At 46.5% G+C, this 27,034-nt stretch overlaps 1 protein-coding gene across 1 annotated transcript; it reads right to left on the reverse strand.

Annotated features, from left to right (window-relative positions):
* Positions 1–5: 5 nt before the first annotated feature.
* Positions 6–26,857, reverse strand: LOC117404631 (rho guanine nucleotide exchange factor 15). The gene is made up of 16 exons (XM_059015384.1): positions 26,408–26,857; positions 17,794–18,306; positions 14,954–15,691; positions 14,136–14,193; positions 13,414–13,469; positions 11,971–12,209; positions 11,070–11,230; positions 9,823–9,975; positions 9,075–9,204; positions 8,401–8,475; positions 5,778–5,870; positions 4,865–5,019; positions 4,294–4,458; positions 3,501–3,586; positions 2,561–2,665; positions 6–2,160 (listed from the first exon to the last, which is right to left on the reverse strand). The coding sequence occupies exons 2-16, from the start codon at positions 18,257–18,259 to the stop codon at positions 1,997–1,999; spliced, it is 2,844 nt and encodes a 947-aa protein (XP_058871367.1). The 5' UTR covers positions 18,260–18,306; positions 26,408–26,857; the 3' UTR covers positions 6–1,996.
* Positions 26,858–27,034: the final 177 nt, after the last annotated feature.

A 27,034-nucleotide genomic window follows, 5' to 3' on the forward strand; every position in this document is an offset into this window, starting at 1 on the left:
TTTAGTTTAATTTATAAAAAAAAGGCTTGTTTTATTATTGTTACTGTAAACAGTTTGATGAATAAAAACAAATGCTTGATTTCTATCATGTTTTATTCCTGTGTTGTTCTTTCCCCTGCAAAGATATTTATAATTCAGCGCATTTGAAAAAAAAAAAAGGGTTGAAATGAACAGGTTGCATTTAATGTAACATTAAGATTATATTTCCTTACTCAAAACACACTCTTTGTATTAAAATCTTCATATATATATATATACAGCTACAGTACTAAAACAGCTCTGAGTCGCACTTTATTTTAAGGGCAGTTTCAGCATCCATCAGCTGTTAAAAACATTGACAAATGCTGCTCGTTCTGTGTTAATAGCTAATATAATAACCAATGTATACACAAAGAAATCAAAGTTATAATAATGTAAAAGCTGGTCTTGTTTGCTAAACATCTCTGCAGTCCTTAAAATGTCTTTAAACAGACACAATTTCAATGACAAGACTGAGTTGGAACTGATCATACTGTCTGAAGATAGGATATTTTTCCTATTAGTTCATAAATAGGTTTACTGTACATTAAATTGACCATTCGTGAATTTGTCCCAAGGCCAGTTAATTAAAAAAAAAAGTTCCACCTAAAATAAAGCGTGTCCCAATACAGCATGAATATGATCATACAGGGATGGAAATAAGACTCCTGTTGCATAGCAGTTTCATCCATTCCAGGTTTTACTATGAGCCTGATTAGCCACAGTGTAAAGGTCACACGCTCAGGTCTGATTAAACTCAGGAATGGATCAAACTACTACGGATTTGGAGTCTTATTTCCTCCATCCCTGTAAGGATAAGTTTTTTTTCCTAAGGACTGTTTTTGGAAGAGCATTAAAAACATTCGCTTAGGTCAAACGGTGCTTTGATAAAATTATTATCCTTAACCACAGAGAACTGCGACTTAATTAGCACGTCTAAAACAGTCGTTTTTTGAAAATCAGGCTCTGTTTTGTTTGCCAGATTCATCACACGTCGACCTGCGGAGTTGTTGGGGGAAAAAAAAAAAAAATACAAAAAGCATAAAAGGATCCTGCTGGGAATTTCATTATTATAAACTAGAATGCACTGTACAGGCTTTCTAGCCAATCAGATGGCTCCGTTGCAAGCGATTATGTCACCATACTGAATATATCAGTATATTATATCACCTCAGTCCTGCACCAAGCATACTGCTTGAAGCTTGGGTCTGTTTATGCCAAAGCTTCATATATTGTGTTCAGTTCTGGTCACCACGCTACAAAAAGGATATTGCTGCTCTAGAAAGAGTGCAAAGAAGAGCAACCAGAATTATACCAGGTTTAAAAGGCATGTCGTATGCAGACAGGCTAAAATAATTGAATCTATTCAGTCTTGGACAAAGGAGACTACGCGGCGATCTGAAAGGTATTGACAATGTTGACCCAAGAGACTTTTTCAACCTGAAAAAAAGAAACAAGGACCAGGGGTCACAAACGGAGATTAGATAAAGGGGTGTTCGGAACAGAAAATAGGAGGCACTTTTTTTACACAGAGAATTGTGAGGGTCTGGAACCAACTCCCCAGTAATGTTGTTGAAGCTGACACCCTGGGATCCTTCAAGAAGCTGCTTGATGAGATTCTGAGATCAATAATGGCCTCCCAATTTTCTCCCCTGGTAAAGGCACGGCCGCGTGGTGTGCAGGGGGGAGTCACACAGTCGGGAGCGCAGGGGTCCCCGATAGTCTCCCCTGGTAAAGGCACGGCCGCGTGACTTTTTGAAACATTAAGGAACCGTCTGCCAACCGAGAGCCTGCTGTGTCAGCCGTCTGTCCCAGTCCTTTAAGAAAGAGCTTAAGAAAGTCTGCTAAGAAATAAATAATAAAGAGCTGGCAAGTGGACTGCAGCACGGAGCTGTCACTCGTTACAGTATTTATGTGCTGCCCTGTAGAACGCGCAGGGAGGGGCTGGGGGCCTTGGCGCAGTGCCTGGCTCAGTCCGCTAGGAGATGGTCCTGCTCTTGGTCATCTGCTCGGCTGCCTGGATGACGCGGTACCGCTCGCGGAGGTTCCGCCGGCGCACGTGCTCGTTGGTGATCTCCTGGACAATGCTGCCCGGGAACCAGCCCTTCTGACCATCAGCCAGGCGAATCCCCTCACACCAGCCTGCAGCGAGAGGGGGAGAGGAGGGAGAGGTGGGGAGAAGGGGTAGGGGGAGATAGACAGGGACAGGGAGAGGGGGAGGAAGGAGGGAGAAGGGGATGAGAGAGGGAGAGAGAACGAGAGGTGGAGAAGGGGGAGGTGAGAAAGGGAGAGAGGTGGGTGAGAAGGGGTAGGGGGAGATAGACAGGGAGAGGGGGAGGAGGGAGGGAGAGGGGGATGAGAGAGAGGGAGAGGTGGAGAAGGAGGAGGGGAGAGAGGGAGGAGGTGACAGAGTGTAGAATGAGAGAGGGAGGGAGGGAGTGCATGGAGTCAGAAATGCATGGATTTACTGGGTCTATAAGGAGGATCCCAGAATTTGTTTGTGTTTTCCTCTGCTACCGTTGAATCAGGCCTGCTCGCTCACCTTCTGTCGTCTTCCTCAGCACATTGACGATATCGGTGCGCTCCAAACTCAACTCGTCAGCCTGCTGGGCTGAGTATGCCTCGATACACTGGACCTGTGGACAGTCTGAGAGGGAGAGAGAGTTAAACAGTACCCTACACATCCTTATCAAGGTCTGCTGCATATTATAAAGACATTTCAGAGGGCTGGATCGCATCAATATCAGGGTCTAGTGCTATATATTATAAAGACATTTCAGAGGGCTGGATCGCATCAATATCAGGGTCTAGCGCTGTATATTATAAAGACATTTCAGAGGGCTGGATCGCATCAATATCAGGGTCTAGTGCTGTATATTATAAAGACATTTCAGAGGGCTGGATCGCATCAATATCAGGGTCTAGTGCTGTATATTATAAAGACATTTCAGAGGGCTGGATCGCCTCAATATCAGGGTCTAGTGCTGTATATTATAAAGACATTTCAGAGGGCTGGATCGCCTCAATATCAGGGTCTAGCGCTGTATATTATAAAAACATTTCAGAGGGCTGGATCGCATCAATATCAGGGTCTAGTGCTGTATATTATAAAGACATTTCAGAGGGCTGGATCGCATCAATATCGGTCTAGTGCTGTATATTATAAAGACATTTCAGAGGGCTGGATCGCATCAATATCAGGGTCTAGTGCTGTATATTATAAAGACATTTCAGAGGGCTGGATCGCATCAATATCAGGGTCTAGCGCTGTATATTATAAAGACATTTCAGAGGGCTGGATCGCATCAATATCAGGGTCTAGTGCTATATATTATAAAGACATTTCAGAGGGCTGGATCGCATCAATATCAGGGTCTAGCGCTATATATTATAAAGACATTTCAGAGGGCTGGATCGCATCAATATCAGAGTCTATGTTATGTTAGTACAGGACAGTATGGGACAGTCTGTGGTTTACTCACCCCAATCCTCGTAAATAGTCTCATCATTGGATTTCTCCGGATCACCAGGATTAGGGAACGCTGCCATCCAGCGATGCATATCTGATCTGAGGAACAAACCGGAAACCAAAAATCCCGCCGGTCAAAACATCTGGCTTTATTACATCCACTAGGAGTTACAGAACCGTCTGAAAAGTGTACAAGATACTGACTGGTTGGGGTTATGGTTGGGGTTGGGCTTTGGGTTTGGGGGTTAGGGTTGGGGTTGGAGGGGATATTGACTGGTTTGGGTTGTGGGTGGGGGTTAGGGTTGGGGTTGGAGTTGGAGTTGGGGTTGGGGTTACGGTTGGGGTTGGAGTGGATACTGACTGGTTGGGGGTGGGATTTGCGTTTGGGTTTGGGGGGATACTGACTGGTTGGGGTTGTTGTTGGTGTTGGGGGTGGGGTTGGAGGGGATACTGACTGGTTGGGGTTGGGGTTGGGGTTAGGGTTAGGGTTGGGGTTGGGGGGATACTGACTGGTTGGAGTTGGGGTTGGGGTTGGGGGGATACTGACTGGTTGGGGTTGGAGTTGGTGTTGGGGGTGGGGTTGGAGGGGATACTGACTGGTTGGGGTTGGGGTTGGGGTTGGGGTTGGGGGGATACTGACTGGTTGGAGTTGGGGTTGGGGTTGGGGGGATACTGACTGGTTGGGGTTGGAGTTGGGGTTGGGGGGATACTGACTGGTTGGGGTTGGAGTTGGGGTTGGGGTTAGGGTTAGGGTTGGGGTTGGGGGGATACTGACTGGTTGGGGTTGGAGTTGGGGGGATACTGACTGGTTGGGTGCTTTGAGAAGACGCTCCATCATCTTGCCCTGGTGGTTCTCCAAGATAGTCAAGTAGAAGCAGTGATCCAGCCCGGGGCCCAGAGACGTCTCCTTATTGGACTGAACCTGAACCAGAGATCGATGGGCATGGTCAACCACCACATAGCGATCACCACTAGGGGGCAACAGAGAGCGAGAAAAAAAACAAGAAACATCAAAATACTATTAAACACTTAACAGTGGTGAGCTTATAATACTAAATGAAACTTGAATTCAATGACAAACGTTTTGACAAATTTACAAGTTGAAAATAGGCTTCATTATTATTATTATTATTATTATTATTATTATTATTATTTAAAGTTGAAAATCTAACATGAAACACTACAATTATGGCTTCCGGTAGCCTTTTTGCGATATCATTTCATAGTTTTTTTTATTTATTTAACATCACGACAACATGATGTTAAATAAAATATCTAAACAGTAATGATGTCTCAATCCTACAATTCTAGGTGATGCTAAGCTTTTGTCCAGAGCTGTGGAAGGAAGTCTGGTCTCATTTCCTTTCTGGCTCTCACCTCTTCTTGTTGGTGATGAGAAGCAGGTCATTGAAGAGGAAGAGGTAGACCGGGCTGAACCTGGGCCTGGAGCTGAACAGGGTGCCCCCCCTCACCGCCTCCAACAGCTCCCCTCGCTTCTCCAGGTATCGGGTCTGAGAGATGAGAGGCAGGGCCTGCGCACAAGAAGAGCGGGCATCAGGCAAATAAACACCCAGGCTTCAAGAGCGCTGTCCTAAAACAAGGCCTGTTCTCAAATATTTATTTTTTTTAGGAACAAAAAGAAATTGCGACTACAAATGATTTCCCCTTTTAATTGAACTACTGTGGGGGTGGTGGGGGGGGGGGGAGGATATTTGAAGAGGTTCTCTGTTGCCACATCTATTGGCATGTTGTCTAGGACAGGTTATGCAGTTATGATCATTTTATGGTCATCCTGTAAATCCTGTCCACTCCGTCGAGTGCTGTCCGTTCCTCTTTTCGTGATACTGAACGACGGGCAGAAGACGGACATCGTTTAACCCTTTTGTGGCTGTGCAAGCGCTTTAACCTCAATTATTATTATTATTATTATTATTAGTTTATTTAGCAGACGCCTTTAACCAGGGTGTGTGAACTATGCATCAGCGGAAAGACGGAGCACAAGGAGGTGAAGTGACTTGCTCAGGGTCACACAATTATTATTATTATTATTATTATTATTTATTTCTTAGCAGACGCCCTTATCCAGGGCGACTTACAATCGTAAGCAAATACACTTCAAGTGTTACAATACAAGTAATACAATAAGAGCAAGAAATACAATAACTATACACAATGAGTCAGTGGCTGAGGTGGGATTTGAACCGGGGACCTCCTGGTTACAAGCCCGTTTCTTTAACCACTGGACCACACAGCAATGCGGAAGTGGGCCATGCCCCTGACTCGCGCTCACTTTCAGCTTGTCGAACTCCACGCTCTTGGCGATGTGGATCAGCTCCTCCACCTGCTTCATCTTCCCCACCTCGCTGTTGCACTCCGCGATGATCTGGGGTGGGGAGAAATTACAAAATAAATAAAAAAATCATGATGACTTTATAAAAGTTAACCAAAGTATAGTAACGTGTAATAGTGACAGCATGATAGAGCTAAGCATTGTAAAGCACAGAGAGGTCTGGTAAAGCATAGGGAAGCATTGTAAAGCACAGAGAGGTGTGGTAAAGCATAGGGAAGCATTGTAAAGCACAGAGAGGTGTGGTAAAGCATAGGGAAGCATTGTAAAGCACAGAGAGGTATGGTAAAGCATAGGGAAGCATTGTAAAGCACAGAGAGGTATGGTAAAGCATAGGGAAGCATTGTAAAGCACAGAGAGGTCTGGTAAAGCATAGGGAAGCATTGTAAAGCACAGAGAGGTCTGGTAAAGCATAGGGAAGCATTGTAAAGCACAGAGAGGTATGGTAAAGCATAGGGAAGCATTGTAAAGCACAGAGAGGTCTGGTAAAGCATAGGGAAGCATTGTAAAGCACAGAGAGGTCTGGTAAAGCATAGGGAAGCATTGTAAAGCACAGAGAGGTATGGTAAAGCATAGGGAAGCATTGTAAAGCACAGAGAGGTCTGGTAAAGCATAGGGAAGCATTGTAAAGCACAGAGAGGTCTGGTAAAGCATAGGGAAGCATTGTAAAGCACAGAGAGGTCTGGTAAAGCATAGGGAAGCATTGTAAAGCACAGAGAGGTCTGGTAAAGCATAGGGAAGCATTGTAAAGCACAGAGAGGTCTGGTAAAGCATAGGGAAGCATTGTAAAGCACAGAGAGGTCTGGTAAAGCATAGGGGAGCATTGTAAAGCACAGAGAGGTCTGGTAAAGCATAGGGAAGCATTGTAAAGCACAGAGAGGTCTGGTAAAGCATAGGGAAGCATTGTAAAACACAGAGAGGTGTGGTAAAGCATAGGGAAGCATTGTAAAGCACAGAGAGGTCTGGTAAAGCATAGGGAAGCATTGTAAAGCACAGAGAGGTCTGGTAAAGCATAGGGGAGCATTGTAAAGCACAGAGAGGTGTGGTAAAGCATAGGGAAGCATTGTAAAGCACAGAGAGGTCTGGTAAAGCATAGGGAAGCATTGTAAAGCACAGAGAGGTGTGGTAAAGCATAGGGAAGCATTGTAAAGCACAGAGAGGTCTGGTAAAGCATAGGGAAGCATTGTAAAGCACAGAGAGGTCTGGTAAAGCATAGGGAAGCATTGTAAAGCACAGAGAGGTCTGGTAAAGCATAGGGAAGCATTGTAAAGCACAGAGAGGTCTGGTAAAGCATAGGGAAGCATTGTAAAGCACAGAGAGGTCTGGTAAAGCATAGGGAAGCATTGTAAAGCACAGAGAGGTCTGGTAAAGCATAGGGAAGCATTGTAAAGCACAGAGAGGTGTGGTAAAGCATAGGGAAGCATTGTAAAGCCTAGAGAGGTCTGGTAAAGCATAGGGAAGCATTGTAAAGCACAGAGAGGTGTGGTAAAGCATAGGGAAGCATTGTAAAGCACAGAGAGGTGTGGTAAAGCATAGGGAAGCATTGTAAAGCCTAGAGAGGTCTGGTAAAGCATAGGGAAGCATTGTAAAGCCTAGAGAGGTCTGGTAAAGCATAGGGAAGCATTGTAAAGCACAGAGAGGTGTGGTAAAGCATAGGGGAGCATTGTAAAGCACAGAGAGGTCTGGTAAAGCACAGGGAAGCATTGTAAAGCACAGAGAGGTGTGGTAAAGCATAGGGAAGCATTGTAAAGCACAGAGAGGTCTGGTAAAGCATAGGGAAGCATTGTAAAGCACAGAGAGGTCTGGTAAAGCATAGGGAAGCATTGTAAAGCACAGAGAGGTCTGGTAAAGCATAGGGAAGCATTGTAAAGCACAGAGAGGTCTGGTAAAGCATAGGGAAGCATTGTAAAGCACAGAGAGGTCTGGTAAAGCATAGGGAAGCATTGTAAAGCACAGAGAGGTATGGTAAAGCATAGGGAAGCATTGTAAAGCACAGAGAGGTGTGGTAAAGCATAGGGAAGCATTGTAAAGCACAGAGAGGTCTGGTAAAGCATAGGGAAGCATTGTAAAGCACAGAGAGGTGTGGTAAAGCATAGAGAAGCATTGTAAAGCACAGAGAGGTCTGGTAAAGCATAGGGAAGCATTGTAAAGCACAGAGAGGTCTGGTAAAGCATAGGGAAGCATTGTAAAGCACAGAGAGGTGTGGTAAAGCATAGAGAAGCATTGTAAAGCACAGAGAGGTCTGGTAAAGCATAGGTAAGCATTGTAAAGCACAGAGAGGTCTGGTAAAGCATAGGGAAGCATTGTAAAGCACAGAGAGGTCTGGTAAAGCATAGGGAAGCATTGTAAAGCACAGAGAGGTCTGGTAAAGCATAGGGAAGCATTGTAAAGCACAGAGAGGTCTGGTAAAGCATAGGGAGGCTGGTAGGCTGTTTGTAATGGTGTGGTTGTATAACGCTGTGCTGATCGCGTCACGTCACAGACAGCCTCTATTCCAGAAGATTATAAAACAGCAGCCTGGTCACGTATCCCAGCGACCCTCTCTGCATCTCTGCAGCTCCCTTACCTTGGACACAGAGACCAGGGCTCTGGACGCATTCTGCTCCTCGCTGGTCCCCTCCTCCGTCCTCTTCAGGATGTTCTGTTAAAAACAAAACCAAGGCAGGGCAGCGTCAGCAGTGTCCCGTCCCTGGAAGAAACACCTCATTGACTCGGGATAAATTGACTCGGCTCTAGGGTGTGTGCGCTGGTTTGGGAATGTGACCAGCAGCAGTGGGCTGTGATCGGACTGGGATGCATCTCTTTGCGTAGTTTGTTTGAAGGTTTTATCTTCATTCATTTCTACCAGCGCTAAGCCACTGTGTCGGCTGCCTTGACTGCAATGCTACCGCCCCACAGCTGCTCACAGATCTTTATTAATGAGTAATTAGTCATCTGGCATTTAGCAGACGCTTTTATCCAAAGCAACTTCCAGAGACCGGGGGGCTGAACTATGCATCATCAACAACTGCTGCTGCTGCTGCAGAGTCACTTCCAATAGGACCTCATTTGTTTGACGTCTCATCCGAAGGACGGAGCACAGGGAGGTTCAGTGACTTGCTCAGGGTCACACACAGGGAGTCAGTGGCTGAGCCGGGATTTGAACCTCCTGGTATCAAGACCCCTTTCTTTAACCACTGGCCTATCCCCACTTAATAAACCGAGCCCAGACTGATTGGGAGTGGCGCCGCGGCCGGTTACCTCCACCAGCATCCTGATGCGGGTGATTCTCTGGAAGGGAAGCAGCAGGAAGGACATGAAGGGCAGCCGCTGGCACTGTGGGGACTCCTGCAGACGAGTGATCACTGAGGCAAACTGCACATTCCTCTCCCTGAGATAGAGAGAGGGAGGGAGGGGGGCAGAGAGAGGAGGGGAAGGGACAGGGGGTGAGAGAGAGGGGGCAGAGGGAGGGTGAGGGTGAGGGTGAGGGTGAGGGTGAGGGGGTGAGAGAGAGGGGGCAGAGGGAGGGTGAGGGACGGGGTGAGAGGGGGCAGAGGGAGGGTGAGGGTTAGGGATGGGGGCAGAGAGAGGGAAGGACAAGGGGGAAGAGAGGGAGAAAGGGGAGGTGGAGAGAGAGGGGGCAGAGAGAGGGGGAGAAGGGACGGGGTGAGAGAGGGCAGAGAGATGGAGGGACAAGGGGAAGAGAGGAGGGAGAGAGGGAGAGCGAGATGGGGAGATGGAGAGAAAGGGACGGGGCAGAGAGAGGAGGGGAAGAGACGGGGTGAGAGTGAGGGGGAGGGACAAGGGGAAGAGAGGGAGAACAGGGAGGTGGAGAGAGGGAGAGAGACACATTACAGCTCTGTCCACTAAAAAACCCATTATTTATTTATTTATTTATTTATTTATTTATTTATTTATAATTTAGTCGTCGCCAATTATTTTTTTATTATTTTCTCCCAATTTAGAATTGGGAGGAGGGGGACCCCCCTGCAATACAGTCAACGCTCACATGAGGGCGCTGTAGGTCTTCTCCTGGTAGATCTGGTTCCTCACGTAGTCGATGTACACGGGGAAGTGGTGCTGGGCGTGGTAATGGATAATATCACAGATATCCGAGATCACAAGGCTTTCCTCCACCCTCTCCTCCAGATCCTTCAGGAACCTGCCGGGAGAGACGGGGTCACGACCGGGGAAAGCACTCGGTCCGGGGACGGAAATCAGCCTCCCGTTGCATGGCAGTGCCATCCAGAAGCGGACGGTATGCGCAGAGCAGGAAACGGCAATGAACTGTTGAATCGCTAATTTCTCGAGACGCATGGAAAAATGTAACTGTGAAAAATGTGCGGTGGATGTACGGACAGACAGACCCCTCCTTATAACCGCAGAATAACTCAATTCAGCCCGTCAGCGCTGGTCCGGTTCAGAGCAGCTGATTGATCTCAGAACCGTGTCAAGCCGGGTCTTAAAGGATCCCAGTAATTCAGCATCGACAGCACGGCTAGGTAACCCATTCCATCCCCTCACCTCACCGCTCTCTGTGTGAAGAAGCGTCTCCTTCCCTCTGTCCTGAGTCTCCACTTTCCAGCTGTGTCCTCTGGTGTTGACTTGGGTTAACTACGTCAACGCCTTTTAAGATGACTTCAATCAAGTCCTCCCTGATTCTTCTTTCCGCTAAGCTAAATAGATTCGGTTCTTTAAGCCCATTTTAACAGCTTAAGCCCTGGCATTAGTCTGCTTGCACAGATTTTAAGATATTTTGTTTGGGTTGAGTCTAGATCCCTTAGAGGAAAAGACTTGAGGGGGGGAGGGCGGGGCTTCAACTGAGGGACTGCTGTGATTGGATACAATTTCGGAATCTATTTTAAGTCCTCTGAAAGGCTTGTTGTTTAAAAGCTCCCAGCTGGACCAGAGGTAAAGTCAGAGATGGTTATATGAAGTCAATCAAAACCTTTATGTAGCCAGAGTGTGTCAATTGAGAACAAATTCTCATTTCCAGCGACCTGGCAAGAGGCTCGCTACACCACCACAGCAAACAACACGAAACACAAGGAGTTAGAAAAAACACAACACAATCATGAAACATCAAACTCAGCAGCGACTCTGAGCCGACCCTGCTTGACACACAAAATCCATTCCCCCCACCCCCCCCGACGGGAACTCGACCCTCTTGTTTTGTGCGTGGTGCTCGCGAGGATGACATCATCAGTCGGTGTGCTCCCGGGAGCGCGTGTGGGTGCGTGGGTGCTCGTCACTGACCTCTCGCTGACCTCCTTGACCCGGGTGATGTTGGAGAAGAGGATCTTCCTCTCGCGGATGATGATGGTGTCGCTGAGCTCCCGCGAGTCCAGGAAGTGATCCGTCAGCACGTTGAGAGAGCGCAGGTACGAGGCTTCGGACGTCAGCACCTCGAACATGCTCTGAAACACCGCGGGGAGGGGGAGGGGGAGGGAGAGGGAGAGGGAGAGGAGAGAGGGTGGAGAGGGGGAGAGAGGGTGGAGAGAGTGGGGAGGAGGGGGGAGAGGTGAGGGGGAGAGAGAGAAGGGGAGGGAGAGGGGGAGAGAGGGAGGGGAGAGGAAGAGAGAGGGGAGAGGAGGAGAGAGGGGGAGAGGAGGAGAGCGGGGGAGAGGAGAAGAGAGGGAGAGAGATGGGGAGAGGGAGAGGAGGAGGGAGAGAGAGGGAGAGGGGAGACACAGGGACACGAGTTAGTAAGAAATTTGGGGTGAAATAGTCTTTGGGGGTTCCCAAACTGGGGGCCGCAGGATGGTTTCAGAGAGAGCCATGGCTTATACAAAAAGGCTCTCTCAATTGACAAAGTAACGATCGCCCGAGACCTGCCAGGAGAGATATAAACAGCACTACCATCCAGTATTAAACACTTGATCGTCCTGAATATAGAAATACTAAAAGAAACTTCAATTCAGTGACAAATTAACATCATTTAGATCTTTTATGCAATCACTGCAAAATGATATGTGGTATGTTGTAAACTACAAAGCGATATGCTAACGTAACATTATTCAGCAGGTTTCATTCCACTTTATGAAGCAAAATTAGTTCATTCTATATAGAGAGTGATGATGTAAAACTTGTGGTCAGAGCTGTACGCTGCTCTTGTTTCAGAGCCATTCAAACACTGCCCCCTGGTGGCCCTCCTCACCTCCTGGAACTTGCACTCTGCGAGGGTGAGTTCCGCCAGCACCCCGCTCTCGCGCACGGACTGCAGCTCCTGCCACAGGGAGCTCTGAGGGGGCCCCGTCCGGACCTGGCCCCGGGGGGGGCCCTGGCTCGAGGGCTCGCTGCTGTAGTCCCAGCTGGTCTTGCTGAGGTTACGGGACACAGACTGTCGCTTGATCTCCTTGGAGATGACCGTCTCCCGGTAGGTCTGGTACAGCGGCTCTGTGGGGAAGCGAACAGAACAGCTGTCCTTCCCTCACTTTTACAACCGAGTACCAATCAATGATGAAGCGGTTGCCTGTGTTCTTTTTGGAACATATTGTTCATTCAGAATGATGGCGAACATCATACAAAGGTATAGGGTCAGTTCAAAACCCAACCAACCAACCGACCCACCAACCCACCCACCTACCCACCTACCACACAACCAACCAACCAACCACCAACCCACCAACCAACCCACCCACCTACCCACCAACCAACCCACCAACCACCAACCAACCCACCTACCCACCAAACAACCTACCAACCAACCCACCCACCAACCCACCAACCAACCCACCCACCTACCCACCAACCAACCCACCAACCACCAACCAACCCACCTACCCACCAAACAACCTACCAACCAACCCACCCACCAACCCACCAACCAACCCACCAACCAACCAACCGACCCACCAACCCACCCACCTACCCACCAACCAACCAACCCACCCACCAACCCACCCACCTACCCACCTACCACACAACCAACCAACCAACCACCAACCCACCACCCAACCCACCAACCAACCCACCCACCTACCCACCAAACAACCCACCAACCAACCCACCCACCTACCCACCACCCAACCAACCACCAACCAACCCACCAACCAACCCACCAACCACCAACCAACCCACCTACCTACCCACCAAACAACCCACCCACCCACCAGCCAACCCACCCACCAACAACCCACCCACCAACCAACCAATCCACCAACCACACAACCAACCAACCCACCCACCACACAACCAACCAACCCACCCACCAACAACCCACCCACCAACCAACCAATCCACCAACCACACAACCAACCAACCCACCCACCACACAACCAACCAACCCACCAACCAACCCACCCACCTACCTACCCACCAAACAACCCACCCACCCACCAACCAACCCACCCACCTACCTACCCACCAAACAACCCACCCACCTACCCACCAACCCACCCACCAACAACCCACCCACCAACCAACCAATCCACCAACCCAATCCCTTAATGTCGTGTACCAATAAAGCAACATATTTAAGATGCACCGTATTTAACACCAATTTAAACTGAACACAACATAAAACCTTAAAAAAAACAAGAAAAAAAACACAGTCCCAGTGAATGCCTTGTTTCCCCCGATGGGATCGGTTTTTCCTTACCATCCTGAAGTTTGGCCTCCCAGTCTATCGACACCCGTCGAGTTAGAATCGGCTCACTGGAAGAGAGAGAGAGAGAGAGAGAGAGAGAGAGAGAGAGAGAGAGAGAGAGAGAGAGAGAGAGAGAGAGAGAGAGAGAGAGAGAGAGAGGCTTGTTGGTCCAGTGATTAGAGAAAAGGAGGTTCAAATCCCGGCTCAGCCACTGACTCCCTGTGTGTGTGTGACCCTGAGCAATTCACTGAACCTCCTTGTGCTCTGTCCTTTGGATGAGACGTAAAACAAACGAGCTCCTATTGGAAGTGACACTGCAGCAGCAGCAGCAGCAGTTGTTGATGAAGCAGAGTTCACCCCGCATAGACTCTGTAAGTCGCTTTGGATAACAGTGTCTGCTAAATGACTCGTTAATAATAAAGAGAGATACTAGGAGTTTAAACACTGTTCTTGCGTCTCCTGCTGGGTTTTATATCGTTATCACACAAGCATTACCAGCTAGTTCAAACACAACTACAGCAAGCTTTCTAGAAATCCTACAGAAGCCAGAGAGGAGGCCATTCAGCTGCACTTATCGACCTATAGGTTGACAGCCCAGTTTGTTTACATTCCCCAATCCGAGCTGTGGGACGACTCCCCCCCTACCCCCCCCCCCGGAAACCTGCTCCCCACCTCGAGCTCCGAATCCCAGTCCTACATGCAGCAGTAGGGGGTTATGCATTGGAAATGTTTACCTGATGTCTTTTATATCATCAAGTTCATCCCAGTCACTTCCGATCTCATCTCCCTCATCTGCAGGAAATACAGAACATAAGTACATAACAATATATATGTATAAAGTTTTTGTTCAAAAGAGCCAGCTTCCCGAAGTTCCGGTCTGTTTAACACGCCTTTATCAGCGTGACTGAAAACAAACAGCGGAGGTACTTCTAGGTATTTGATGCCATGGTAACCACACTCCATTATTCCTATTGAAATCTGTGAATGTGTTTGTGATGTCATTTACTACAATGATGTAACAATCTGTGATTCCTGTCTATTTAAATACGCAGGCTATTGCGGGTTTATGAGGCTGTGTGGTCCAGTGGTTAAAGAAAAGGGCTTGTAACCAGGAGGTCCCCGGTTCAAATCCCACCTCAGCCACTGACTCATTGTGTGACCCTGAGCAAGTCACTTCACCTCCTTGTGCTTCGTCTTTCGGGCGAGACGTAGTTGTAAGTGACTCTGCAGCTGATGCATAGTTCACACACCCTAGTCTCTGTAAGTCGCCTTGGATAAAGGCGTCTGCTAAATAAACAAATAATAATATTGATCCATTTATTTTCCTTTATTCTTCTGTACTGTACGAGGTAATAATGCAGTGGACAGACATTTTATGTGCACAAAAGGTTTAAATCATTTCCAAAATAATTAATTTTTGGACGTTTTGGGGGAAAAGCCCTTCAAGAAAAATAAAGAACACAGCACAGTAAACTTCTCAAGAATTCTGTGGATGATGTCATGATTACTTCAGAACAGAATGCTGATAAAAAAAAAAAAATCGCTCCCGTACCTTTCGAGGGGTCCCGGGACAGTGAAGACGGAACCCCTTCCTCTGGACAAGGGGAGCAAGACCGTCTGACCACAGCGGGGCTGCCGGGGGTGAGATTGAGAGATTGCCTGCTCTCCGCCTGCAATACCGCTCCCTGGCCACCGTGTGGCACCGAGGCTGGCCGGGGGGGCTTGCGGGGCAGTCTGGGGGGGAGTGCGGGGGGCGGCTCTTCCTCCTCCTCCTCCTCCTCCTCCACCTCTCTCTCCGTTGACGAGGAAGCCTGGGGGGGCTGCTTGAACTTCCTGGGAGGCTTCGGAACCCTGGCTGACGTTTCCTTGGCGACCTCAGGCCTACAGGTTTCGATGGTCGATTCGTAGACGGGATCCTCCTCTGCGGGTGAGTCAGGGGTCTCTGTTTTCTCCCTGTCCAGGCTGGGCACTTCGAAGGTCATTTCAGAATACGTCACAGAGCTTTCAGGTATTTCCTGAGAACTCTGGGAGTTGGAGCCGGACTGACCCCCAGCTGGGCTGTCCTGGACCATTTGGGTCTCCTCCTCTGAGAAGGAGTCTGTGTCCCTCTCTTCCTCCTCTCCCTGAGACTCTCCCGCTGGCACCCACACGAGAATCATTCCGGCCCGCTTCTGGTGACACAGACAAGAGCAGTCCCTCTGGCAGCCACCGGGGGGAGGCAGAGATCTGCCTGCCTCCACGCTGCTGCCGTTTGACTGAAGTTGGGACTCTGCCTCCTTCCCATCCGGGTCTAAAGATTAAAAAAAAAAAAAATTGAAAAAATATATATATATTATTATAAGGGGAAACAGGAAACAGAAACACAACCAGGAGAGACTTCCTGCTTTGATTTCCTCGGTTACCGTGGCAACTCAGACTTTCCACTGTGTAGTTTCAGACATCTGAGCAGAGAGCAATTTTAATAAAGTTTCTATTGTTTAGAGTTCAGAGATTAAGAGGGAGGGAGGCAGTGTGGTTCTAGTGGAGCTGAGGAGAGACTGGGAGGGAGGGAGGCAGTGTGGTTCTAGTGGAGCTGAGGAGGGACTGGGAGGGAGGGAAGCAGTGTGGCTCTAGTGGAGCTGAGGAGGGACTGGGAGGGAGGGAAGCAGTGTGGCTCTAGTGGAGCTGAGGAGAGACTGGGAGGGAGGGAGGCAGTGTGGTTCTAGTGGAGCTGAGGAGGGACTGGGAGGGAGGGAAGCAGTGTGGCTCTAGTGGAGCTGAGGAGAGACTGGGAGGGAGGGAAGCAGTGTGGCTCTAGTGGAGCTGAGGAGGGACTGGGAGGGAGGGAAGCAGTGTGGCTCTAGTGGAGCTGAGGAGAGACTGGGAGGGAGGGAAGCAGTGTGGCTCTAGTGGAGCTGAGGAGGGACTGGGAGGGAGGGAGGCAGTGTGGTTCTAGTGGAGCTGAGGAGGGACTGGGAGGGAGGGAAGCAGTGTGGCTCTAGTGGAGCTGAGGAGGGACTGGGAGGGAGGGAAGCAGTGTGGCTCTAGTGGAGCTGAGGAGAGACTGGGAGGGAGGGAGGCAGTGTGGTTCTAGTGGAGCTGAGGAGGGACTGGGAGGGAGGGAAGCAGTGTGGCTCTAGTGGAGCTGAGGAGAGACTGGGAGGGAGGGAAGCAGTGTGGCTCTAGTGGAGCTGAGGAGGGACTGGGAGGGAGGGAAGCAGTGTGGCTCTAGTGGAGCTGAGGAGGGACTGGGAGGGAGGGAGGCAGTGTGGCTCTAGTGGAGCTGAGGAGGGACTGGGAGGGAGGGAGGCAGTGCGGTTCTAGTGGAGCTGAGGAGGGACTGGGAGGGAGGGAGGCAGTGTGGTTCTAGTGGAGCTGAGGAGGGACTGGGAGGGAGGGAGGCAGTGTGGCTCTAGTGGAGCTGAGGAGGGACTGGGAGGGAGGGAGGCAGTGTGGCTCTAGTGGAGCTGAGGAGGGACTGGGAGGGAGGGAAGCAGTGTGGCTCTAGTGGAGCTGAGGAGGGACTGGGAGGGAGGGAAGCAGTGTGGCTCTAGTGGAGCTGAGGAGGGACTGGGAGGAAGGGATCCCAGTGATTCAGCATCAACAGCATGACTAGGTAACCCATTCCATCCCCTCCCCACTCTCTGTGTGAAGAAGCGTCTCCTTCCCTCTGTCCCGAGTCTGTCACACCTTTGCACACCTTTTTACTGGCTCACTATGACTCATAAAAAGACAAGGCAGAAGCCAGCGCACAATCAATGAAGGAGTTTGCAGAGTCATGTGTGTAAGAGATCTGGCCTGAGGCAAACCTGAGCTACAACTCTATCTGACAGCCTGGCACCTCCTGCTTTATATGTACATGATTAGAGTCAGCTGACTGTGAGAGTCAGCCAGCTTTCAAAAACAATTCCTCCTGAAAAGGTAAACCCTTATAAGGGTGTCTCATAGTAAAAGCATAGCAAAGTGTAATAAAGCACAGAGAGGTCTGGTAAAGCATAGGGAAGCATTGTAAAGCACAGAGAGGTCTGGTAAAGCATAGGGAAGCATTGTAAAGCACAGAGAGGTGTGGTAAAGCATAGGGAAGCATTGTAAAGCACAGAGAGGTCTGGTAAAGCATAGGGAAGCATTGTAAAGCACAGAGAGGTGTGGTAAAGCATAGGGAAGCATTGTAAAGCACAGAGAGGTCTGGTAAAGCATAGGGAAGCATTGTTAAGCACAGAGATGTCTGGTAAAGCATAGGGAAGCATTGTAAAGCACAGAGAGGTCTGGTAAAGCATATGGAAGCATTGTAAAGCACAGAGAGGTGTGGTAAAGCATAGGGAAGCATTGTAAAGCACAGAGAGGTCTGGTAAAGCATAGGGAAGCATTGTAAAGCACAGAGAGGGAAAGAAAGGGAAAGAAAGAAGGGGGTACCTGGTTTGTCGCCCCCCCTCCCTGCCTCGTGCTCCCCCTGCTCTTTCCTCTTCTCTTTGGGAGGGAGCGGGGGCTTTTCCAGCGCCGGCTGCGGGGCGGGGGGCTCCGAGGGGGGGGCACAGCCCCCCCTGAGCGGTTTGGGGGGCTTGGCGGAAACCGGAGAGGGGCATTTCCCAGCATCCTTCACGACGTTCTCCTTCTCCTGCTGTCTGAAGTGATTCAGAATCCTCTGCACCTTCCCGGCGCTCTCTCTCTCCTCCGCTCTCTCCGCGCCGGAGCGGCTGACTGCTAGGGGGCGCCGTGTCTCGTTCGGGAGGAGGGGCAGGGCGGGCTCTCTCAGTCCGTTCTCAGGGGAGCTGGAGAGGCTCGGTTTGCATGGGATGGCGGGTTTTGGTTTGACAGGGGGGCGGGACCGTCTCTCACGGGGGCGTGGCCGGGGGAGGGGCATAGACTCAGCGACGGACATCCTGGCTTCTACAGAGAGGTCAGCGCGAGGTCAGGCATCTTCACTTCCTGTAGGGAAAACCAGAGACACAGATGAATATGTATCCACTGTTTATTGCAGCTAACAAAATAGTTTCATACATTTTCGATAGGTCTCTAATGGGCAGCTTTGAAAGGAAAGTAGAGATCCTAATAAAGTGGTCTTTACTGCAGTCAATTTGCATGGGATTTACAATGCTCGCCTGTGCTTTTTATTACACTTGACTGTGCAATGCCGTTGTCCATTGTAACACACACAGCCATTGTGAAGAATTAGCATACTGGCTGTTTTGAATACATTTCCTTACCTGCTTATCTGAAAATTTCCCTTTTTGCAAACGTTAAGCAGTGAAATTGTTATTCTTGATATGCAGGTTACCTGTGCCAGATAATGAGACACAGGCTGGCTGGTTCCCTACATCAAAGATCAATTCAAACATCAAGGCTATTCAAGCATTCAGTAGCTGCAGTATGTTTGTTATATAACTTCAATGAGGGACCACTTCCATATTCACACAAAGGGACTTCTTGTTTAAGAGAAGTGGAACCACAACAGTAATAAACAAACCTGCAGTAACAGTGTCTAATCCAACTAGTCACAGTTACAGATAGTTCTCCGGATCACATTACAGAGATATTGTTTTCAGTTTGGTCAGGCTGCAGCTGGAAATATTCTCTGAAGACCCGGCTATCGAACCCGCTCCTTCCCTCCTGTGACACTGTGTGCTAGCGAGATGATCCGAGAGGCGCGTTCGTGTGACGCGGGAGGCTCGACTCGCGCTGCTGAAGCGCTTTCTGGTTTGGTGCGTTAGGCGCAGTCCTTTATTTAAATGTGACTTAATGTTAGGTCATTTTTTTCAGGTAAAATGTAATCCGTTAGCACGTTTCGTGACCTATCTGAAAAAAGGAACCGTTACAGTTACAAGCTACTGAAAAATGTAATCGGATTACAGTTACAAGCTACTGAAAAATGTAATCAGATTACAGTTACAAGTTACTGAAAAATGCAATCGGATTACAGTTACAAGTTACTGAAAAATGCAATCGGATTACAGTTACAAACTACTGAAAAATGTAATCAGATTACAGTTACAAGCTACTGAAAAATGTAATCGGATTACAGTTACAAGTTACTGAAAAATGCAATCGGATTACAGTTACAAACTACTGAAAAATGTAATCAGATTACAGTTACAAGCTACTGAAAAATGTAATCGGATTACAGTTACAAACTACTGAAAAATGTAATCAGATTACAGTTACAAACTACTGAAAAATGTAATCAGATTACAGTTACAAGTTACTGAAAAATGCAATCGGATTACAGTTACAAACTACTGAAAAATGTAATCAGATTACAGTTACAAGATACTGAAAAATGTAATCGGATTACAGTTACAAACTACTGAAAAATGTAATCAGATTACAGTTACAAGTTACTGAAAAATGCAATCGGATTACAGTTACAAACTACTGAAAAATGTAATCAGATTACAGTTACAAGATACTGAAAAATGTAATCAGATTACAGTTACAAACTACTGAAAAATGTAATCAGATTACAGTTACAAGCTACTGAAAAATGTAATCAGATTACAGTTACAAGTTACTGAAAAATGCAATCGGATTACAGTTACAAGTTACTGAAAAATGCAATCGGATTACAGTTACAAACTACTGAAAAATGTAATCAGATTACAGTTACAAGCTACTGAAAAATGTAATCGGATTACAGTTACAAACTACTGAAAAATGTAATCAGATTACAGTTACAAGTTACTGAAAAATGCAATCGGATTACAGTTACAAACTACTGAAAAATGTAATCAGATTACAGTTACAAGATACTGAAAAATGTAATCAGATTACAGTTACAAACTACTGAAAAATGTAATCAGATTACAGTTACAAATTACTGAAAAATGCAATCGGATTACAGTTACAAACTACTGAAAAATGTAATCAGATTACAGTTACAAGCTACTGAAAAATGTAATCAGATTACAGTTACAAACTACTGAAAAATGTAATCAGATTACAGTTACAAGTTACTGAAAAATGCAATCGGATTACAGTTACAAACTACTGATACTGGAAAATGTAATCAGATTACAGTTACAAACTACTGAAAAATGTAATCAGATTACAGTTACAAGTTACTGAAAAATGCAATCGGATTACAGTTATAAAATACTGAAAAATGTAATCAGATTACAGTTACAAGCTACTGAAAAATGTAATCAGATTACAGTTACAAATTACTGAAAAATGCAATCGGATTACAGTTATAAGCTACTGAAAAATGTAATCAGATTACAGTTATAAGCTACTGAAAAATGTAATCAGATTACAGTTACAAGTTACTGAAAAATGCAATCGGATTACAGTTACAAACTACTGAAAAACGTAATCAGATTAGTTACAAACTACTGAAAAATGTAATCAGATTACAGTTACAAGTTACTGAAAAATGCAATCAGATTACAGTCCCCAACACTTGGTGGACTTGATCTTCTTTCAGTAAACTATAAGAAGGAGAACTGAAGAGCATTCTCCACAGCTACTTCCTCGTCCCATGACGTGCGTTGCTTGCCTACAGGATGTAATAAACCACTGAAACGTTTTTATATTTCAAAATTAAAACCGTGTGTCATATAATGTACCTGCGGAAACTGTAATTGCTTTGAGGAAAAATATAAACCACAGCTGTAAATGTTAAAAAGAGCAATTAGTGCGAGGTTGATGACCACGACGCATAGCCACACTACCTACAGTATGAATAAGAATCAGCAGTGAAATGTTTCACCATTGGATAAGTGGTTCAAAAGAGTGACAGACAGACAGCTGTCAGACAGACAGACAGACATCCCCCAATATCGCCTGAATCTGACATTCTCAACATCTCGCGCTAAATAATATTAATGTTAATAATAACATTAATGACAAGTTCTCTGGCAATTGGATTAGCGGTTCTCCAACTAATATAAATTTTTAAAAAAGTATGACAGACTTTGCTGTGTGTGCGCCTTCACACGCAGATACATCCACAGCTCAGTTTCCTTCCAAAGTTAAAGAGAACAGGAGATTCTACAGTAGGTTAAGAATGTGCCTCTGTGTGTGTGTGTGTGTGTGTGTGCGCTCGTGTTTAATTTCATTTTAAGCAGCCACCACAGATTAAATAGACACGACAAGGCTGTAATAATAGACCCCATCAAGAGAGTACAGCGTATGTTCTTTTTCAAACCACGACTGTTAACAAACCAAGCACACACACACACACACACACACACACACACACACACACACACACACACACACACACACACCACACTCGTATTTGATTAGCACACCACTCGCTGCCTATTGACGATCAGCAAGAGATTCTGGCTTTCAAAACCCCACAGCAAAAAACAGACTTTGTGTTTCCGCTATAAATAAAACAGCAGTCATTTTCTCTGCTACACTTGCCAAAGATTAAGCACTTGTATTGAGGGGTTCATGTTTTATTAACCTGTATTTTGATGGTGTTTTTTAACCCATGGTTCTGGGTTTTGTGGCTTCAAAACTGCGTTCATTTTTCTCTAGATCTGCCTTGACCCGGTTTTAGCCTCTTTGGGTTCATCTGGAGAATCTGAATTGCCAGGCACCAGACATCCCGCCTCATTCCGTTGCAATCATGTGACAGTGTGACCTTTCAACTCTGCCAGCCACACCTACTCTCTCTCTCTCTCTGTCTCCCCAAAGCAGGTCGAAGCCGGGTAAAGACAGATTCAGAAAACAAAAACAAGTCTAATCCACCCTCTCCACAAACTGGCTGTTCTGGAATCATCCATGATTTCGAAGCCTTGTCTGGCATCAAGTCACATGACCTGCCTTGTCTAAATTTATCTGTTGTGTAAATATCCACCCGCTACAGTAACACCCTTGGATCGAAATTTGCGTGCAAACAAGGTTTCGAACATCAAAATATTTCAATTTGAACTCTTGATTGAGGTCACAATTACAACATTATTATTAATATTATTATTTATTTCTTAGCAGACGCCCTTATCCAGGGCGTCTTACAATTGTTACAAGATATCACATTATTTTTACATATAATTACCCATTTATACAGTTGGGTTTTTACTGGAGCAATCTAGGTAAAGTACCTTGCTCAAGGGTACAGCAGCAGTGTCCCCTACCTGGGATCGAACCCACGACCCTCCGGTCAAGAGTCCAGAGCCCTGACCACTACTCCACACTGCTGCCCTGTGCTCAGATGCCCTGTGCACTTGTCTCAGACCTCCTTTGCAAAAGTCTAAGAACAGAAAAAGTGTACAAACATTTATTTTTGTATAACTATATGCCCTAGCAGCAGAAAATGCCCCCTCCACTTTTGAAACCAAAGTTACTGACACACGTTGCTGAAATAGTAAGGGAACATCTTGGGGCAGGTGTGTCATCTCTGAAATATTCTATGAATTCCGTCACACAGGTATAAACCTTTACTGTAAACTGGACTGTTCTGCCCTTGAACAGAGACACAGGCAGGTAGAACCGGTTTCTCTTCAGAATATCGACTGACTCCGTGAACGAGGAAGCAAGCCTGGAAGTATTTTAAAAATTCCCTGAACTATTTGCTTCACTTGTTTTGGCTGAGAACTGCTTTGCGAATCGCATTCCCTGCGTGTCTGAAAGATCTCTCAAACGTTTCTCTTAAATATAGACAGGAAACCGAAGAATTGGGAGCTGTGTTTGCAGGCTAGACCTGTCAGAGACATAAAACAAACAAGCTCCTATTGGAAGTGACTCTGCAGCAGCAGCAGCAGTTGTTGATGATGCAGAGTTCACCCCCTGGCCTCTGTAAGTTTGCTAAGTGACTCATATATATACAAATATCTCTGAATCTTTGTTCCTGGGGGGAACATATATTCTGTGACGCAGGTACGAAGGCTGTGTGGTCCAGTGGTTAAAGAAAAGGGCTTGTAACCAGGAGGTCCCCGGTTCAAATCCCACCTCAGCCACTGACTCACTGTGTGACCCTGAGCAAGTCACTCAACCTCCTTGTGCTCCGTCTTTCGGGTGAGACGTAGTTGTAAGTGACTCTGCAGCTGATGCATAGTTCACACACCCTAGTCTCTGTAAGTCACCTTGGATAAAGGCGTCTGCTAAATAAACAAATAATAATAAAGTACGAATCAATTTCTCTTTAACTGCTCAAGTTTTTGAAGCACCCCGTGTTTGTCTTTCGGTTTCTCCCACAGTGCTTCAGGAGCATCATTTGAGAGGCCCATCAAAATAAATTAGAGAACCTCAGAGATTGTGAGAATTTGATTGGCTTTGGAGAGTTTCTGTGTTTTGACCGCATTTCACCAGCCTGATTTGTCAGAGAATGTCGTTTATTTTAGCAGACGCTTTTTTAAAAAAAAAATGTTTATTGACTATTAACAACTGTTAATAGCAGTGTGGAGTAGTGGTCAGGGCTCTGGACTCTTGACCGGAGGGTCGTGGGTTCAATCCCAGGTGGGGGACACTGCTGCTGTACCCTTGAGCAAGGTACTTTACCTAGATTGCTCCAATAAAAACCCAACTGTATAAATGGGTAATTGTATGTAAAAATAAATAATGTGATATCTGTATAATGTATAATGTGATATCTTGTAACAATTGTAAGTCGCCCTGGATAAGGGCGTCTGCTAAGAAATAAATAATAATAATAAAATAATAACTGTTACGAGATAATAACTGAAGGCTCTAGACTGGAGGCGGGGTGAATTATTTAAATGAGGGAGTTCCCTTATTACCGCCGAACACGTCACAGCGCTGCCACGATCAGTAATAGACCATTTTTTAAAGTCCTTTATTTACCTTTATAAAACGACAAAGAGGTGTGTCAATCAATATGTTCAACATTATTCAGCAGGTTTCATTCGACTTTACGAATCAAAACGAGTTCGTTCTACAGGGTGATGATGCAAATCCTTCGGTCAGCGCTGTACAGTAGCGTCAGATATATTTTTAAAACGGAAACTCGTGTTTGTTGTGTAGTAAACAGTTTTGAATCAACCTTGGATCGTTCTTGCAGAAAGTGCCTGGCCTCTGCGGATATCTGCTTAATACAGCGGTTATAAATATATCCTGCTCTGTTATCAAAACAATGTTAGAGCTAACTTGAAACCTGCACCTCTTTAAGAGCTGAAAACAATTTTAAAAAAAGAGTTGCAGATTTCAAACTGGCCGTAATTTGAACGGTGCAGCTTGTTAGCTGAGAAGCCTTGGTCTAGCCGTAGATCGTCAAGCAGGGAAACGACACTGTGGTTCAGATGCAGACTCTGAATGAGGTACTGGGTGCTTATGTGGTCAGGGGTGTATGTATCTCGCTTCCCAGTTGTGTGCGTGACACCAGACCTAAGCCACTGCAGAAGGATTAACCGGTGCGTCTCCAGTTAGCTCAGTTATAACAGACACTCCTCTTAGTGATCGGTTGTAGCTTTTTTCCTAAACCACATGTTTTTAAAATGAAAATGCATGTTTGCTTTAAGCATGTGTTTCTTTCAAAACTCCACATTGGAGTCCTATGCCGTGAATGGACGGGCAGGATAGGTGAAGGTTCATGACGTTATCTCGCTTACCACTCCCCCCCCCCCCCGCCCCCCAGCTTCTTTCCATTCAGATGTCCAATAAGCCGTTTTTCATCCTATACTGGGTCCGGGCCGGGCGATCCTTCACAGCGTCCATAACGTTGTAAACACCGGATCTCTGAAAACCAGGAAATTCAGGGGCTTCCTGCACCCGACTCTTTGCCAGGAAAGTAACGTGTATGTTCTCGAGACCGCCCAGAAACAAAAGACAACCGAGAAAACAGTTTATCTCAAACGCCACGTTGATGTCACCCAGTGTGTGCTATTAATGAAAAAAGAGATGCGTTTGCAGCTTGACAGCTGAACGCAGAGTCTGGCCGACAGATGTGCGTGCGTGTGTGTGTGTGTGTGAGAGAGAGACTCCACCCTGCATCCTTTCAAATCAATCAAATGAATGAAGGAAATGAAGTGTAAATGTGAGTCACACGCTTGTAATCAAATTACAAGTGAATCTATTCCGTCTTGAACAAAGAAGACTACGTGGTGATCTGATTGAAGCATTTACAATCCTAAAAAGTATAGACAGTGTCGACCCAGGGGACTTTTTCGACCTGAAAAAAAAAAACAAGGACCAGGGGTCGCAAATGGAGATTAGATAAAGGGGCATTCAGAACAGAAAATAGGAGGCACTTTTTTTACACAGAGAATTGTGAGGGTCTGGAACCCCCAGTAATGTTGTTGAAGCTGACACCCTGGGATCCTTCAAGAAGCTGCTTGATGAGATTCTGGGATCAATAAGCTGCTAGCAACCAAACGAGCAAGACGGGCCGAATGGGGCCTCCTCTCGTTTGTAAACTTTCTTATGTTCTTAAGTTGTCTGAAAACGTGTATACGTTTATAATGGTATGCTCCGCGCAGTGCTCACAAAGGTACCGCGAAATGTAACAAAACGCGTATTCGCTGCCAAACATGAACTACTTTAGATGTGTAATGACTGCGGTATAGGAGACTGAGTTTAAAGTTAGGGTTTTGGTGTCCGGAGAGAATTATTCATTGTTATAATTCGGATTCTTAAATCTGTTTAGTATTTAGTATAAAAGCAAACGCTAGCGCATATATATATATATATATATTTCTTAGCAGACTCCCTTATCCAGGGTGACTTACAATTGTTACAAGATATCACATTATTTTTACATACAATTCCCCATTTATACAGTTGGGTTTTTACTGGAGCAATCTAGGTAAAGTACCTTGCTCAAGGGTACAGCAGCAGTGTTCCCCACCTGGGATTGAACCCACGACCCTCCGGTCAAGAGTCCAGAGCCCTAACCACTACTCCACACTGCTGGCCCGGCTTTTTATATATATACTAAACAAACACATAAACTATATTAATATATAAATATGAATGTTATAGATACAGATTAAGCAGATGTTTTCTCTACACTAAGCTACAGGCTGGGATATCTATACAGCACGCACATGACTGAGAGGCGAGGCTGCAGTATAAATAATGATAATGATAATGCAAAGACACACGGTACAGTACGGATAACTTGACTTACCCTGAATCATTGCACTGCAATAAAACACATACACTGAGCTCCAGATCAAAGAGCGGGGTCTCGCAGAGTAGAGAGGAGCAATCTCCACTCGATTCGATGCATCCATTCAGGAAAAAAATCCTTCAGTCCCAATACTGCTACGACTTCTACTAATAATAATGTACTATATTGTAATATGCATGACAGATTCAAGAACGGAGACGCCCGGTTTCTTAATGAAACGCTGCTCTGCTGCTATTCGGAGACGGCGAGGTGGAGAGAGAGAGACGCGCTCCACACGGTGAGACTCTCTTTTGTTTCTGAAGGAGCGACGAGGACTCGAGAGGCTGGCGGTTCGGTTAAGGGCTGCATAGCCCACGGCGAATGAACGGCAGTATCTCGGTGATACAGCTGTGTCGCTTCTGTGCGTGTGCGTGTGCGTGTGCGTGTGCATGTGCTTGTGTGTGTGTGAGTGTTTTTTTTTTAACGTTGTTCTCCGAGCTCTGGCTGGGCGGAGCGGAGCGGAGAGGGGGAGGGGAAGAGAGAGAGAGAGAGAGAGAGAGAGAGAGAGAGAGAGAGAGAGAGAGAGAGAGAGAGAGAGAGAGAGAGAGAGAGAGAGAGAGAGAGAGAGAGAGAGAGAGAGGTGGG

This window comes from Acipenser ruthenus, chromosome 50, assembly GCF_902713425.1.
Source record: "Acipenser ruthenus chromosome 50, fAciRut3.2 maternal haplotype, whole genome shotgun sequence".
Taxonomy (NCBI): domain Eukaryota; kingdom Metazoa; phylum Chordata; class Actinopteri; order Acipenseriformes; family Acipenseridae; genus Acipenser; species Acipenser ruthenus.